Source organism: Carassius auratus, chromosome 41 (assembly GCF_003368295.1).
Source record: "Carassius auratus strain Wakin chromosome 41, ASM336829v1, whole genome shotgun sequence".
In the NCBI taxonomy this organism is placed as follows: Eukaryota; Metazoa; Chordata; class Actinopteri; order Cypriniformes; family Cyprinidae; genus Carassius; species Carassius auratus.
Window position 1 is genome coordinate 25767224 of NC_039283.1, and position 16980 is coordinate 25784203.

Consider the following 16980-nt stretch of genomic DNA (forward strand, 5'->3'; position numbering starts at 1 on the left):
TTGTGAGTTTGCTTTGCAATTCTGAATTTAAATCTCGCAATTCTGATTTATATTGCAATCCTATGTTTGTCTTTCAATTCTGATTTATATCGCAATTCTGTGTTTGTCTTGCAATTCTGATTTATGTCTCTCAATTCAGATTTTTACCTCGCATTTCGGATTATTTTTGCAATTCTCCATTTGTATCGCAATTATGATTTATATCTCGCGATTCTGAGTTTGTCTTGCAATTCTGAATTTAAATCTCAAAATTGAGATTTATATCTCGCAATTCTGCGTTTGTCTTGCAATTCTGATTTATGTCTTGTCTCGCAATTCTGATTTATATCTCGCGATTCAGATTTTTACCTCACATTCCTGATTTAGATCGCAATTCTGATTTAAATCTCGCAATTCTGATTTGTTTCGCAATTTGGCGTTTGTCTCACAATTCTGTGTAATATAAATATATCTCGCAATTCTGATTTATATCGCAATTCAGATTTTTACCTCATAATTCAGATTTTTACAAATTGGAATTCTGCATTTGTCTTGCAATTCTGAATCTAAATGTCGCAATTCTGATTTATATCGCAATTCTGATTTATATCTCGCAATTCTGTGTTTTTCTCACAATTCTGTGTAATATAAATATATCTCGCAATTCTGACCTTATATCGCAATTCTGTGTTCATCTCAATTCTGACTTGCGATTTTGACTTTATATCTTGCAATTCTAAATTTGAACAACACAGAATTGTGAGATAAAAAGTCGCACTTGCCTTCAGAAATAAGACTCTTTTATAATAAACAAATGGTGTTTTTTGTGCTTTTAGGAGTTTGGCCAAATAAATCACTGTTCATTTTCATCGTACCAAAACAGAAGCTCAGGCATTCTCCTAAACATCACCATCTGCTTTTCACAGATGAAAGAAAGTCGTACAAGTTTGAACGACATGAGGGTGAGTAAATGATGACAGACTGATCATTTATGGACGAGCTCTGCCTTTAAATCATGTTTTCATTATCGGAGAAGGTCAGTCATGCCGAAAATTACCATTTATTCCTGTCATAAAGTGTGCAATTTAAAGTTACAGTTCACAGAGTGAGTGGAGATAATCTCAGTTCTTTTTTAATCTCCAACCAGTTCAATCACCTTTGAATATTTAAACATGAATGTTTCAGTGGAATCGCTAGTAATGATCTTGATGTAAAATATACTGATGCTCCCCAAATGCAGTTTGCATCACTGAGAAAGCGCAATCTAACGTGACGTCACGCAGAAGCCCAGAATCTGTACACTGTATGCTGTAAATAACATGATATAAATATTGATGTAAGTATTGAGTCCAATGACATTTTTGTCTTTTACGACACGACATGATGATGTTAAGTTATTTAAAAACCTTAAACTTATAGATCCATAGATCCTTATAGAGCTCACTAGATTCAAACTGAGCCAGAAGATAGAAAATGGTCACAAGAAACTAAATTATGATTAGTTTCTGGATGTAAAAAAAAATTAATAAAATTAATAACATAATTTTTTATCAGTATATGTAGCAGGGTAATTACAGTAAACTTAAGCTAAAACCATAAAATAAAATAAAAAAACATTACTTATACATTTATTTCAAGTTATGAAAATGTTTTAATTTTATTTTATAGGTTTTAATTTTAATGGTTTTAGTTTTTGTTTACTTTAATAACCCTGTCTAAATAATAAATAAATAACACTGATATGTTGCACTATTAATTTAGTATCATTGAGATACTATTATAGTTTTTATTATTAGTTTTATTAGAATTAATTTTTTTTTTTTTTTTGTATTTTAATGTATTTTTTATTTCCCATTTTCGTTTTGTAGTTTAAAGTTTTATTAATTTTGTTGTTTTGGTCTTTTTTACCAGCCGTTGTTCTTTTAAATATTTCTATATAGTTTTTTTAAAAATTATATATTAGGTATAGTATATTAAGTATATTAGGATAACTTCAAAAATTAGAAATATTGCATTGGAAACTTCCTGAAATAAAATTTATATTTCATTTCAGTTAACATTTATTTGAAGCAGCAACTTTATAATGGTTTAAGTTAACTATAACATCTTATATGTAGACTTAAATGACTGCTGCAACCTTTTAAAGCGGCCTGAGGACTTTAAGTCTCCGGTTTCTTATTCGTTAGCCATCCCTCGCCCGCTAGTGTAATCTGAGGTCTTAACTGAGTTGCTTTAATCTTGTTTTTGCTCTAACTGCTCCATTACAGATTGCACTTCCAGCACCTCACGGTCCAATCCTGTAATGTGATCGGCAGGTAAAAACCCTCTTGGGGTGAAACAGGATTCAAACCACAGACTGCACGCATGCACACATTTTCCATCTGAGCTCACCTCATATCTGTCACCATTTAAGTCTTCAACAAATGTGCAAATCAACCAACAGTGCTAAATGCATGATATTTGAGCCGCAGCGGTCATTAACCCTCATGCTGAGTCACTGGCTCCGTGTTGTTTTGTGAACCGTCGGTCGGTCGCAGTATATTTTACTCTCAGTCGATCAACTCTGACCCCGTCTAACAACAATCAGCATGCATTTTTCATCAGCCTATCTGTTACAGCACGACTGCTCTTCACAAACTTCCCGAGACTCCAGCTGAAGCTTTAGACTCAATGCAAACCCATGCAATGCTGTTGAAATAGATGAAGTGAAGGACAAGATCGCAGACGGGGTGAAACACAATGAAACAGGCCGTGCATCTCGGCGGATTTATCGGATGGTGTATGCAGAGCGGTGCACCTCGGCTTTTCTTCTCTTGACACTCATCGCAGGTTTTTTGACTTTTTGGTTATTCAAGTGTCTTCTTTTGTTGGGGGCGGAAGAAAAGAATGGCCTCGTGTCTTTGAATGCATGAGCTGACGCTGCAGACACAAACGATGGCTTGTTCTCAGGTAAGGACAATAGGCTCTGGGTGTTTGTAACAATGCATCAAAACGTCTTAAAGAAGCTGCCACTGTGAGTTTGCATTCACTGAAAAGCAGCTGTAGCACATTCACCATGTAGAGATGTGGAATTAAATACTTTTTCAAGTCTTGCTTAAAGGGATAGTTCACCCGAAAATGAAAGTTTTGTTATGATTTACTCGCCCTCGTGTCCTTCCAAACCTGTACGAGTTTCTGTCCTCTGTTGAACACAAAAGAAGATATAATGAAGAATGTTGGCTTTCAAATAGTTGCTGGTAGCCATAGACTTCGACAGGGAAAAAGTCAATCTTCAAAGTATTTTCTCCAATAGTTTTGTGTTTCTGTGACTTTCCAAAAGAGGGAAACTGTAACAAATAACATCTGTGATGATGATAACTGTGGCAATGCATTTGTGTAAGGGTCCATCGTCTCAACCAATCGGGTGAGTTTGGGGGTGGGACTATCTGTTTCACTGACCAATGGCAGATGGAGGAGTGTTCAGGGAAACTGTTTGAAAACAATCACTATTTTTACAGTACTGTTTGGAATGCTGAAATATTACTTATTTTAATTAATTATTATTAATTTAATTTTGTTGCTAGTACCTTATGTAAAACTGGAACATATTTTTTGTAGAACAAAATGTAATAAATTGTTAATTTAATACTAGAGAAGTAATTGCATACTTTTTCCTATATATATATATATATATATATATATATATATATATATATATATATATATATATATATATATATATATATATATACACATATCTTTTAAAAATAAAAAAAGCATGCAGTGCAAGTGTTCATTTTATATTTTAGTCACCAGCAACAGTTTACGTTTTAATTAAATTAAGTCTTACTATAATTGTGTCAGGTCAAAACTATATATATATATAAACACTGTCTATAGAGTGTCCAGGCCTGTTGATAACTGAACTTTGACCTTTAGGGTTCCTATAACATCAGTCTGGAAGAGGACAAGCGTGAGCCTCTGCAGACCTTCCCAGCATGCCCTCATGGCTCTCCTCCAGATCTGCTCTTAAACACGGCTCTTCCTCTGCTCATGGCTCCAGTGATGACGGACACGCCCCTCACCCTGATTCCTGGATCTGCTACGAAAAGATCAATTTCTCAGAGTCTCACAGACGTGGCTCCTCAGTCATCAGCGCAGCCTCTGTACGGAGCAGGAAGTGTCTCCGTGCCGTTTCCTGTCCGTCCTGTGACGCTGGACGAGACTGCGCATCCACAGGTCTCTGGTTGTGTCCAGCTGCTGGGGGTCTCTGAACTGGCCCCGTACACGCTGTCAGCACTCATGCCACATCTGTTGAACCCTCCTGAGAGAGACTCCTGTGTCCTCAGCGACCCTAAAACCACAGCCAAAGAAGAAGAGATCAGCAAACAGCACACAGACATTAGTGCCTCTAAAAACCCTGCTACTGATGAGACGGGTGAGATGGATGGATAGATAGATAAATAGATGGACAGATGCGTGACCAGATAGATAAAAGGATGGATGGATAGATAAACAGATGGACAGATGCACGGAGAGATCGATAAAAGACAGATGGACAGATAGATAAAAAGATGGATGGATAGATAAATAGATGGACAGATGCATGACCAGATAGATAAAAGGACGGATGGATAGATGAACAGATGGACAGATGCATGGAGAGACCGATAAAAGACAGATGGATAGATAAATAGATGGACGGACAGATAGATAAAAGATGGATGGATAGATAAATAGATGGACAGATGCGTGACCAGATAGATAAAAGGATGGATGGATAGATAAACAGATGGACAGATGCACGGAGAGATCGATAAAAGACAGATGGACAGATAGATAAAAAGATGGATGGATAGATAAATAGATGGACAGATGCATGACCAGATAGATAAAAGGACGGATGGATAGATGAACAGATGGACAGATGCATGGAGAGACCGATAAAAGACAGATGGATAGATAAATAGATGGACGGACAGATAGATAAAAGATGGATGGATAGATAAATAGATGGACAGATGCGTGACCAGATAGATAAAAGGATGGATGGATAGATAAACAGATGGACAGATGCACGGAGAGATCGATAAAAGACAGATGGACAGATAGATAAAAAGATGGATGGATAGATAAATAGATGGACAGATGCATGACCAGATAGATAAAAGGACGGATGGATAGATGAACAGATGGACAGATGCATGGAGAGACCGATAAAAGACAGATGGATAGATAAATAGATGGACGGACAGATAGATAAAAGATGGATGGATAGATAAATAGATGGACAGATGCGTGACCAGATAGATAAAAGGATGGATGGATAGATAAACAGATGGACAGATGCACGGAGAGATCGATAAAAGACAGATGGACAGATAGATAAAAAGATGGATGGATAGATAAATAGATGGACAGATGCATGACCAGATAGATAAAAGGACGGATGGATAGATGAACAGATGGACAGATGCATGGAGAGACCGATAAAAGACAGATGGATAGATAAATAGATGGACGGACAGATAGATAAAAGATGGATGGATAGATAAATAGATGGACAGATAGATAAAAAGATGGATGGATAGATATAGATGGACAGATGGACAGACAGATAGATAAAAGACGGATGGATAGATAAATAGATGGACAGATAGATAAAAGATGGATGGATAGATAAATAGAAGAATGGACAGAAGGACAGATAGATAAAAAGATGGGTGGATAGATAAATAGATGGACAGATAGATAAAAAGACGGATGGATAGATAAACAGATGAATGGACAGAAGGACAGATAGATAAAAAGACGGATGGATAGATAAATAGAAGAATGGACAGAAGGACAGATAGATAAAAAGACGGATGGATAGATAAACAGATGAATGGACAGAAGGACAGATAGATAAAAAGACGGATGGATAGATAAATAGAAGAATGGACAGAAGGACAGATAGATAAAAAGACGGATGGATAGATAAATAGATGAATGGACAGAAGGACAGATAGATAAAAAGACGGATGGATAGATAAATAGATGAATGGACAGAAGGACAGATAGATAAAAAGACGGATGGATAGATAAACAGATGAATGGACAGAAGGACAGATAGATAAAAAGACGGATGGATAGATAAATAGAAGAATGGACAGAAGGACAGATAGATAAAAAGACGGATGGATAGATAAATAGATGAATGGACAGAAGGACAGATAGATAAAAAGACGGATGGATAGATAAATAGATGAATGGACAGAAGGACAGATAGATAAAAAGATGGATGGATAGATAAATAGATGGACAGATGCATGACCAGATAGATAAAAGGACGGATGGATAGATGAACAGATGGACAGATGCATGGAGAGACCGATAAAAGACAGATGGATAGATAAATAGATGGACGGACAGATAGATAAAAGATGGATGGATAGATAAATAGATGGACAGATAGATAAAAAGACGGATGGGTAGATAAATAGATGAATGGACAGAAGGACAGATAGATAAAAAGACGGATGGATAGATAAACAGATGAATGGACAGAAGGACAGATAGATATAAAGACGGATGGATAGATAAATAGATGAATGGACAGAAGGACAGATAGATAAAAAGACGGATGGATAGATAAATAGAAGAATGGACAGAAGGACAGACAGATAAAAGACGGATGGATAGATAAATAGAAGAATGGACAGAAGGACAGATAGATAAAAAGACGGATGGATAGATAAACAGATGAATGGACAGAAGGACAGATAGATAGACAGATGATTGATTGTTCATGTTATAATTCCCAGACTCTTGTGTTTTTCCTCGCAGATGTCTCCGGGATCAGACTCTGTTCGTCACGTCTGATGTTTATCACGACCCTCGTCCCCATCTTCATCATCCTCACCGTCTGCATCGCTGTCACAGGTACACACTCCCTCAGTAACACCAGTGCACTCATAAACCAGTGGAGACAGACGGATAACACACTGCTTTTCCTCTTTAGTGAAGTTTGTGAGCTTCCCGAACAAAGAGCGAGACATTGACCCCCAGAACTGCACCCTCTCACCCTCGCCCTTCTATTCGGTCAAATATCCAGCTAATGACACCATCAGCATTCCCTCGGGTATATCGTGTACACTTGATTTTAAGATGTATGCTCTCTTCTTCTCCGAGTGAACTCGATTTACTTGGTCTTTGTCGCTCAGATTGCTCCGTGGCAGTGAATGCTGGGTCTCGAGGGACACGTATTGTTGGTGGTAAGGAGGCTGTGAAGGGTCAGTGGGGTTGGCAGACCAGTTTACAATGGCGGGGCAGACACGTGTGTGGAGGAGCCATCGCCAGCCCTCGCTGGGTCATCACTGCCGCCCACTGCTTCATGCAGTGAGTAAGAGACGACAGACGGTGAGTGTGAGGCATTCTCACGCCGCTCATCTCTGTGTCCGTGTCTTTATCAGATATGGCATGAAGCTGGAGTCAGACTGGGTCGTGCTGGTTGATACCGTCAGCATCTCAGATGCATCTCAGGGCAAACGTTACCTCATACTACAGATACACCAGCACACGGGATTCTCACAGGACAACAACGACTACGACCTGTGTCTGCTGCGCACACACACAGAGATGGAGACGCGAGGTGAGTTTACTGAGTTACACTAATCAGGCAGAAATGAGAAGTGCTTGTTTCTTCATCAGATTTGGAGGAATCTTGCATTGCATCACTTGCTCTGCCTGCAGTGAATGGGTGCCGTCAGAATGAGAGTCTGATAAAAACATCCCAATAATCCACAGCACTCCAGTCCATCAGTGAACATCTGGAGAAGACAAAACCTGAAACACATCCAGCATTAAGATGATTTTAACTCAAACACATAGAGTCTATAATCCAGAATAACACTTCCTCCAGTGAAACAGTGTTCTGGTCTGAATCAGGAGAGAAATCTGCACAGATCAAGCAGCGTTTAAACAGATCTAAACTAATATGCGAGAGACAACAGCAGATGATGCACTTTTTCACTGGAGGAAGTGTTGTGATGTCCTTATCAGCTGTTTGGACTCTCATTCTGACGGCACCCATTCACTTCAGAGCAAGTGATGCAATGCTACATTCCTCCGACGAAGATCTGACGAAGAAACAATCTCAGAGGGTGAACGCATTTTCAGCTAACATTCATTTTTAGGTAATCTGTTCTTTAAATACATGATGGAAATATACTCCATCTAAACCGACTGTATTTGCTTCGAAAGACATAAGACATAAGTTCAGTAGTCACACATCCGTCTGTCAAGCTCAAAAGATGTGTGCTGTATGAACAGCCCTTATTATGCTCATTTTTCAAAACAATATTTTTGTTAATCAAAATACAAAATGTGTTTCGCCATCCAATCCATTCTTGATGGATAAAATCAAGTACTAGACTACATTCTCCTTATTAAATATCAGGAATAGGCTCTTAAATGCTAGACTAGGCAGGAGGTTTCTTACGGTGTTGAGTGTTGTTTAGACGGCGTGAGACCCGTGTGTTTGCCCCGTCTGAGAGAGTCGTTTCCTCCTGGTTCGTCCTGCTGGGTGACGGGCTGGGGTTACACACGGGAAGGAGGTGAGACTGTGCTCCTGAACACTACAGACACTGCACACACAGCGTTCATCCAATCAGGTGCTTGGATTCTCTCACAGGCTCTGTGTCCTCACACCTGAGACAGGCTTTCGTTCAGGTCATCGATCAAGCCGTCTGCTCTCAACCCTACGTGTACGGCTCCCAGCTCACTCCCAGAATGCTTTGCGCCGGCATTATGGAGGGAGGAGTCGACTCCTGTCAGGTACTCACATCCATTAAAGCAACAGTTTGCTCAAAAATGATCATCTGTCATCATTTACTCATTCTCGTGTTGCTCCAAACCAAAAAGACAATCCCCCCGCTTCTGAAAGCCCATTATCAGCTGCATTCGATTCAGATACAGGGTCACCGAGACCCATCGCAGCATGTTTGATGATGTGATGTGAAATCTGATGCGTCTTGACCTGCTATATTTGACATAAATGAGATTCGGGAGCTCAGGCGGGAAAATAACATGAAGGTGGGGAAATGATGAGAGAATTGTTATTTTTCTGTGAGATATTTCGGTCTGTGTGTGTGTGTGTGTGTGTGTGTGTGTGTTCCTCACTCAGCGTTTCTGTTCAGGGAGACAGCGGGGGTCCTCTGGTGTGTCGGGCTGAAGCGGGGGGCTGGCGGTTGGCTGGTGTGGTGAGTTGGGGTGAAGGATGTGGACGAGTCAATAAACCCGGTGTTTACACCAGAATCACTCCGCTGCTGCAGTGGATTCATCAAACCATCAGTGTAAATACACACCACATCATCACAAGGAGTCTTACACTCTCAGATTAAACTCTATTCACCACATCCTCAGGCTGACAGTCAACTCATATCTGCGAAAACAAGCTACAGTAATATCTACATCAATGGCATAAACTCGCCATTTCAAAAGTAAAACCACACACTTTTTATAAATTACAATTATGATATTACACACAATTATACTATTATAATATCAATAAAAAAATTAATCTTGAAATTGTTTAAAATAATTAAACGAGTTAACCTCTTACTAAATAAAATCTCTCAGAAACCTACATTTTTTTTAATATCAACTTCAAATTTGGAAATTAACTTATTTAGACACAAGGCTTTAATTTTATAGCAATTTTGGATTAAAAGATATTTTGAAAATATTTATTTAGATAAAATAAAATAAAAATGGTATAGTGCATTTTCTAAGCATTTTTTTTTAAATATTTTTTCAACTGTATTCTAAAGCGTCCATGAATTATAGCAATTTAAGTTTGAATAGAGCACTTTCACATCTACTGTATATTCAGAAATGGGTAGTGGCACTTAAAGTAATGGAAAAACACGTTCAATTGACTTGTCATTTTTTACAGTGCATAATAACTTTTAATAAATATGTGCAGAACTCTTTATATGGACCTCATCTTCTATCTGAAAGCAGAATATTTCTTTCGATATGTCTGTATGCATGTATAATAAATCCAAAATCCATGAACATTTCTGTATTTCAGGATGAAAACGAAGAGTCCTTCTCGACGGTCACCACACAGAAAAATTTCTTTTGAAAACTGTCATTAATTATTATTATACAAAATGTACAAGGCCTTAATCTTCCAAGTGGATTTCATGTGTAACATAGTCTGCAATAAAAGATCATTACATGCAGAGCATCTGATTTGATGATTTGATCTGAGCACGACTGGAGTCACGTACACTTTATCAAAGTGATGAATGGAATTCACTCTGACTGACTCTGATCCTGAGTCTGAATCTGATCATGTGCCTGGAAACTCATCAAGACAGCTCATGAATATTAATTAGCATGAGCCGATGTTGCTAGGTAGTTCTTGTAATTGACCCTCAGAGGCTTGTTGATAGTTCTGAGCTGACGTGACTCTAGGCTCTCTGAACTTTCATGATCATGGATTGTTGTTGAACGTCACCAGCATCTTCATAAAGCCACTGGTTTAGAGGGTGACGACAGCTGCTTTGAGCTTTAACCGTACCTTCACAGATGAGTTCAGATTACCATCTGAATATCTGTCTGTGATTGACTGAAGGGTTATGAATGGAAGACCAGTTTTACTGTGGATTTTTAATCTCACAATTTAAACTTTTTCCTCATTTAACTCAAAATTCTGACTTTTTCACAATTCTGATTTATATTTCAGTTTCAGTTTATATCTCCCAATTTAGAATTTTATCTCGCAATTCTTAATTTATATCGCAATTCTGATTTATCTCGCAATTCTTAATTTATATCGCAATTCTGATTTATCTCGCAATTCTCAATTTATATCTCAATTCTCATTTATATCACGATTATGATTTATATACCGCAATTCTGAATTTATATCACAATTTTGATTTATATCAAAATAATGAATTTATATCGCAATTTTGATTTATATATTTTGCAATTCTGAATTTATATAACAATTCAGATTTATATCGCAATTCTGAAATTTTATTGCAATTCTGATTTATATCTCACAATTCTGATTTATATTACAATTATGATTCATATATCACAATTATAAATTTATATCACAATTCTGATTTATATCTCGCAGTTCGGAATTTATATCGCAATTCTGATTTATATCTCGCAGTTGTGAATTTATATCGCAATTCTGATTTATCTCGCAATTCTGAATTTATATCGCAATTCTGATTTATATCTCACAGTTGTGAATTTATGTCACAATTCTGATTTATATCTCACAGTTGTGAATTTATATCGCAATTCTGATTTATATCTCGCAGTTGTGAATTTATATCACAATTCTGATTTATCTCGCAATTCTGAATTTATATCGCAATTCTGATTTATATCTCACAGTTGTGAATTTATGTCACAATTCTGATTTATATCTCACAGTTGTGAATTTATATCGCAATTATGATTTATATCTCGCAGTTGTGAATTTATATCACAATTCTGATTTATATCTCGCAGTTGTGAATTTATATCGCAATTCTAATTGATATCTCGCAGTTGTGAATTTATATCACAATTCTGATTTATATCTCGCAATTCTGAATTTATATCGCAATTCTGATTTATATCTCGCAGTTTGGAATTTATATCACAATTCTGATTTAAATCTCCCAATTCTGATTTATATCGCAATTGATTTATATATCGCAATTCTGAATTTATATCACAATTATGATTTATGTCTCTCAATAATGATTTATTTCTTGCGATTTTGATGTATTTCTCGAAATTATGATTTATTTCTTGCAATTATGAATTTATCTCACAATTCTGAATTTCTATCTCGCTGTTCTGATTTATACCTCCTAAGTCTGAATTTATATCTCACAACTCTCTATGTGGCAATATTTGACTTTTTGCACCTTATATTTTCTGACACATAATTAAAAAAATTATAAAACGTTGTGTTTTTTATTTAACAATTCTGCCTTTTAACTGATAGTGAGTGAAATGTAATTGAATTGCTTCAAATCAGAATCAGCTCATAGCATTTTAGAAGCGTTCTCTTAAAGGGATAGTGCACCCAAAAATATCAATCCTGTCATTATTTACACAAGAGAAGATATTTTGAAGAATGCTAGTAACTTAACAGACTGGGTTCCCATTGACTTCCACTGTATAGACAAACAATGTAAGTGACCAAACTTTTTCCAAAACATCCTCTGTTGTGTTCGCGCTTTAGTGATTATTCACTAAAGCGGAAACAAGCACACAACAGAAAGTTAAAGTTGAACTCAAATCACCACATCTGACAGAAGTTTGTTGGCTATAAACGAGCAACTAAAAATTAAAAAACTAAATTATTAATTATTGTAATTATAGTATTATTGCACTATTGCTTTCATTTTTAAAAATAAGATAAGCAAAATAAAAAAATAAAGTGTGATACTATTATATTTAAAATGAGTATTAATTAAAAAATACTGTTATTTTTATACTAAAGTAAAAAATGCAACCAAAATTTTAAAAGATTGTAATTATAGTATCATTGCACTATTTTTTGTTTATTTTTTTTACAATAAAATAAGCAAAATAAAAAATTAAGTGTAATACTATTATAATTTAAAATGAGTATTAAATACAAAATACAGTACATTTTATAATGCACTTAAAAATTCAAAGCTAATATTTATCCATTTACATTTTCTTTATTTTTTTGAGTTTCCACCACTTATGTGCACGTCTCTTTAAAGCAGATTTAAAATGTTCAAGGCAATGTAAAAATTCAAACACGGCACTATTTTCCCCTAAATTAAAGCAAGGAAGAATGAGATTAAATCTTGTAAATTTCTATACACTGATATAACGACACACAGACATAAACAGCAATATTTATCGTGAAGCTAGTCTAAAGACATGATGTTCAGAAAATGTTATACCCAAATAAAAACATTATTAAATCACATACATGTCCATGAATGAAACTATCCAGCACTGACCTGCTGTAAGTGTTTTGTCTTGTTTTTGTAGTTCTTCAAATGTCCACACGGTGGCGCTCTTCACCTGTCTTCACTCCTTCTGTAACATTATAAATGTCTTTACTGTCACTTTTGATTAATTTAATGCGACTTTGATTAATAAAATATTATTTATTTTAATAGTGTATAACAGGTTCCACAAAAATATTATGTGTTCAACATTGCTAATAATCAGAAATGTTTCTTGAGCAGTAAATCATCACATTTTCATGATTTCTGAAGATCATGTGACACTGAAGACTGGATGCTGAAAATACAGCGGAGCATCACAGAAATAAATTACACTTTAACACAGATTCACACAGAAAACAGCTGTTTTAGATTCTAATAATATATCAAAATTTTTACTGTGTTTTTGGTCAAGCAGAAAAGAAGAGAATGTTAAAAATCTCAAATCATGTGTTGTTCTTGTCTTCATCTGTTTGAATATCCTGGTGAATTTCATTTTATGTGTTTATGTAAACTACCTTTCATTGATGCATTCCTCTGATTACCAGAACAATTACCTTTAAACACTTTTTTTAAAAACAAATATTTTGGGATTTCATTAAACTGGAGCTGATCTGTGTGCTGTATCGTATCATATATCTATAATACTTCAGCATTCTTTAAAGCTTTTAATAATGACATGCTCTTGTCATGTGAAATGTAATGGTACAATTCATCTAATGATGTATTTTGTAATAAATGTTTGTCAACCTAGTGCATTTTTTTATTTTTAGTTTTTTTGGGACATTCTGACACTTGTTCCGACTTCCTTGAATGCAACAAAAATTATTTTATTTTTTTTGTCTTGTTTTCCTTAAATAATAATATTATTTAAATAAATTAATACAATTTAAACCTAAAAGAAAAATCTATTTCAAAATGCATGCATATTTTCAATATGTAAATGCTTATCTTTTAATAAGTAGCTCAATTAAAAGTAAACTTTTATTTATATATGGGTGATGAAATAAATTATATCAAATGAATAAATAGTTCACTTAAAATTGCACTTTTGTAACATTGTAAATCTATTGTAAAAAAAAACACATGGTTTGACGATGAAAGTAAACAGAAGAAGCTAGGATGCTTAAAAAGTGTCTAAAACAACATTTCCTGTCGCACACTTCCTGTAAACACACATTAAACAGACTTCCTGTTATCCATCAGCTCATCAGAAACTCAAGCATACTGATGATGAAGCATTCTGTAGAAGAGTAACGAAAGCAAAGCAAATAATTATAAAATAATAACATGTCAGGTAATAATTTAATTTCCTCCACATGAGCTAATCCGGCTTCATGGCACCGTTTCCCTTCGTTGTGTTAATTTTGTCGTTCTGTCCAGGTTTGTGAGTTAATTATCCTTGTTTAAGTTGCTGTGTGTTCAGTTTGTCCGGTCTCGTCTGTGTTAAAGGGACAGTTCACCCCAAAATGACCCCATGATTAACTCACCCTCGAAGCATCCCAGGTGTATATGACTTTCTTCATTCAGACATATCCAATCGGAGTTATATTTAAAAACATCCAAGCTTTATGATGGCGATCAATGGATGTTTTTTTTAACAGTCCAAAAGAACAAAAAAGTGCATCCATCCATCATAAAAAGTGCCTCAAATGGCTCCAGGGGGTGAATAAAGGCCTCCCGAAGTGAATCAGTGAATCAATCTGGTCGATGGCTTACCTTTGTTGGCAGTGGCGGATCTACACGGAGGCCTAGGGAGCGCCAAAAGCGGAACTAATTAAAATTAAAATAGCGCTCACCTCGTCCATTTACAGCAGGATGCATGGTTAAACTCTCTCCAATATTATATGCATAAAATTACTTTTACTTTGTGTATTTGTATTTTATGTTTGTTGTTGTTTTTAAAAGACTCGCTTGTGACTATGAATGCTTAAAATCACTTTGTGAGCTCAGTTTTGAAGCGTTTCATATTATCATGGTTTTGCGCACTGAAAGATTATTTAAAGCTTATTATATTTTTAGCCTGCACAATACATTTAAAATAAGCATAATTTAATTGTATATTATTTCTGTGTAGTGTAGTGTAAGCATTATAAATATATACACTTCTGAATTCTTGACATTCATATATTAATATTAAATTGTGAAATGTATGATTGCCTGATTGAATTTTATAAGAGTACTAATAGTAATTTGTTTTTATTAACATGTTTAGATTGTGTAAAATTACTGTGTAGATTTTTTCAAGAATTACTTTTTGTATTTATTTGCATTACATTTAAATAAAATATGTTGTCATTTTTAATGCGCCCCTCTGGTTAAACACTGGACCCTCCTTGGCCCCCCTAGTAAAATTTGTCTAGAGCCGCCACTCAAATGATTCACGAACCCGCTCTGAAGTCGCCATCTGACTCAAATGATCCGCGAACCCGCTCTGAAGTCGCGATATGACTCAAATGAATCAAATGATCCGCGAACCCGCTCTGAAGTCGCGATATGACTCAAATGAATCAAATGATCCGCGAACCCGCTCTGAAGTCGCGATATGACTCAAATGAATCAAATGATTCGCGAACCCGCTCTGAAGTCGCGATCTGACTCAAATGACGCAAATGATTCAGATGACTCAAATGATTCGCGAACCCGCTCTGAAGTCGCGATCTGACTCAAATGATTCGCAAACCCGCTCTGAAGTCGCAATCTGACTCAAATGATTCGCGAACCCGCTCTGAAGTCGCGATCTGACTCAAATGATTCGCGAACCCGCTCTGAAGTCGCGATCTGACTCAAATGATTCGCGAACCCGCTCTGAAGTCGCGATCTGACTCAAATGATTTGCGAACCCGCTCTGAAGTCGCGATCTGACTCAAATGATTCGCAAACCCGCTCTGAAGTCGCGATCTGACTCAAATGATTCGCAAACCCGCTCTGAAGTCGCGATCTGACTCAAATGATTTGCGAACCCGCTCTGAAGTCGCGATCTGACTCAAATGATTCGCAAACCCGCTCTGAAGTCGCAATCTGACTCAAATGATTTGCGAACCCGCTCTGAAGTCGCGATCAGAGTCTAATGACGCAAATGATTCAGATGACTCAAATCATTTGCAAACCCACTCTGAAGTCCCGATCTGACTCAAATGATTCGCGAACCCGCTCTTAAGTCGGAGCATTGCCAAAATAAATGAATGAAGACTTCTTCAGAAGAATGACAAAAACAGCAACTCATGTCAATGTCTAACTTTAGTTGGGTAACATTTGTGAATTAACTTAAATGTTAATTTATTTTACTTCGTTGGTAAGCAGATATCTACCTATGAGGCAAGGTCCATACTTTCTCCCAAGGTATATTCTCCACAATGCTATTTCAGTTATTATGTAAGGAATTGGTATTATCTCTCTCTGAAAGAGAGCTCTAATTTTATAGTTATTTTTTTCTTGATCCGCAGAAAAGCAAACATTTCCGATCATTGTGTCAGTTAAATTCAGAGTGTAAGTACATGGCCATGTACTTACAATACCTTGTTTGGTTCACATTTGTCTGCTGTGCTGTAAATAAACAGTCGTGTAGCAAAAAGCCCAACTCATCTGGTTCAACGTGTCGAGGACTTTGTTTTTGCATCTTTTTTTGTTTTACTGGAAAGACACACTGCAACAAAAATCCATAGAAACACTTCAACATGGATTTGACTATGAATGCTTAAAATCACTTTGTGAGCTCAGTTTTGAAGCGTTTCATATTATCATGGTTTTGCGCACTGAAAGATTATTAAAAGCTTATTATATTTTTAGCCTGCACAATACATTTAAAATAAGCATAATTTAATTTTATATTATTTCTGTGTAGTGTAGTGTAAGCATTATAAAAATATACACTTCTGAATTCTTGACATTCATATATTAATATTAAATTGTGAAATGTATGATTGCCTGATTGAATTTTATAAGAGTACTAATAGTAATTTGTTTTTATTAACATGTTTAGATTGTGTAAAATTACTGTGTAGATTTTTTCAAGAATTACTTTTTGTAT

At 35.9% G+C, this 16980-nt stretch overlaps 2 protein-coding genes and 1 long non-coding RNA gene across 4 annotated transcripts in view; 2 read left to right on the forward strand and 1 right to left on the reverse strand.

The window, feature by feature from the left end:
- The window catches only part of drd2l (dopamine receptor D2 like), a 25025-nt gene extending 23465 nt beyond the window's left edge, over positions 1-1560 (forward strand). Inside the window, exon 8 of the mRNA XM_026227885.1 lies at positions 1-1560. This exon is cut by the window's left edge and continues 648 nt beyond it. The gene's annotated coding sequence lies outside the window, so the exon portion shown is untranslated.
- Positions 1561-1873: 313 nt separating this feature from the next.
- On the forward strand, positions 1874-10680 carry LOC113059410 (transmembrane protease serine 6-like). Its single transcript, XM_026227884.1, has 10 exons — positions 1874-2928; positions 3898-4396; positions 6787-6882; positions 6962-7081; positions 7164-7338; positions 7413-7591; positions 8460-8555; positions 8633-8775; positions 9138-9293; positions 10034-10680. The coding sequence occupies exons 1-10, from the start codon at positions 2884-2886 to the stop codon at positions 10085-10087; spliced, it is 1563 nt and encodes a 520-aa protein (XP_026083669.1). The 5' UTR covers positions 1874-2883; the 3' UTR covers positions 10088-10680.
- Positions 4175-14964, reverse strand: LOC113059412 (uncharacterized). Of its 2 annotated transcripts, XR_003278089.1 has the most exons (4): positions 14441-14964; positions 12963-13041; positions 9121-9266; positions 4175-4312 (listed from the first exon to the last, which is right to left on the reverse strand). It is a non-coding gene; the product is annotated as an uncharacterized LOC113059412 (long non-coding RNA). The 2 variants fall into 2 exon arrangements; XR_003278088.1 differs by lacking the exon at positions 14441-14964 and having other exon boundaries at positions 12963-13138.
- Between the last annotated feature and the right edge of the window lie 2016 nt (positions 14965-16980).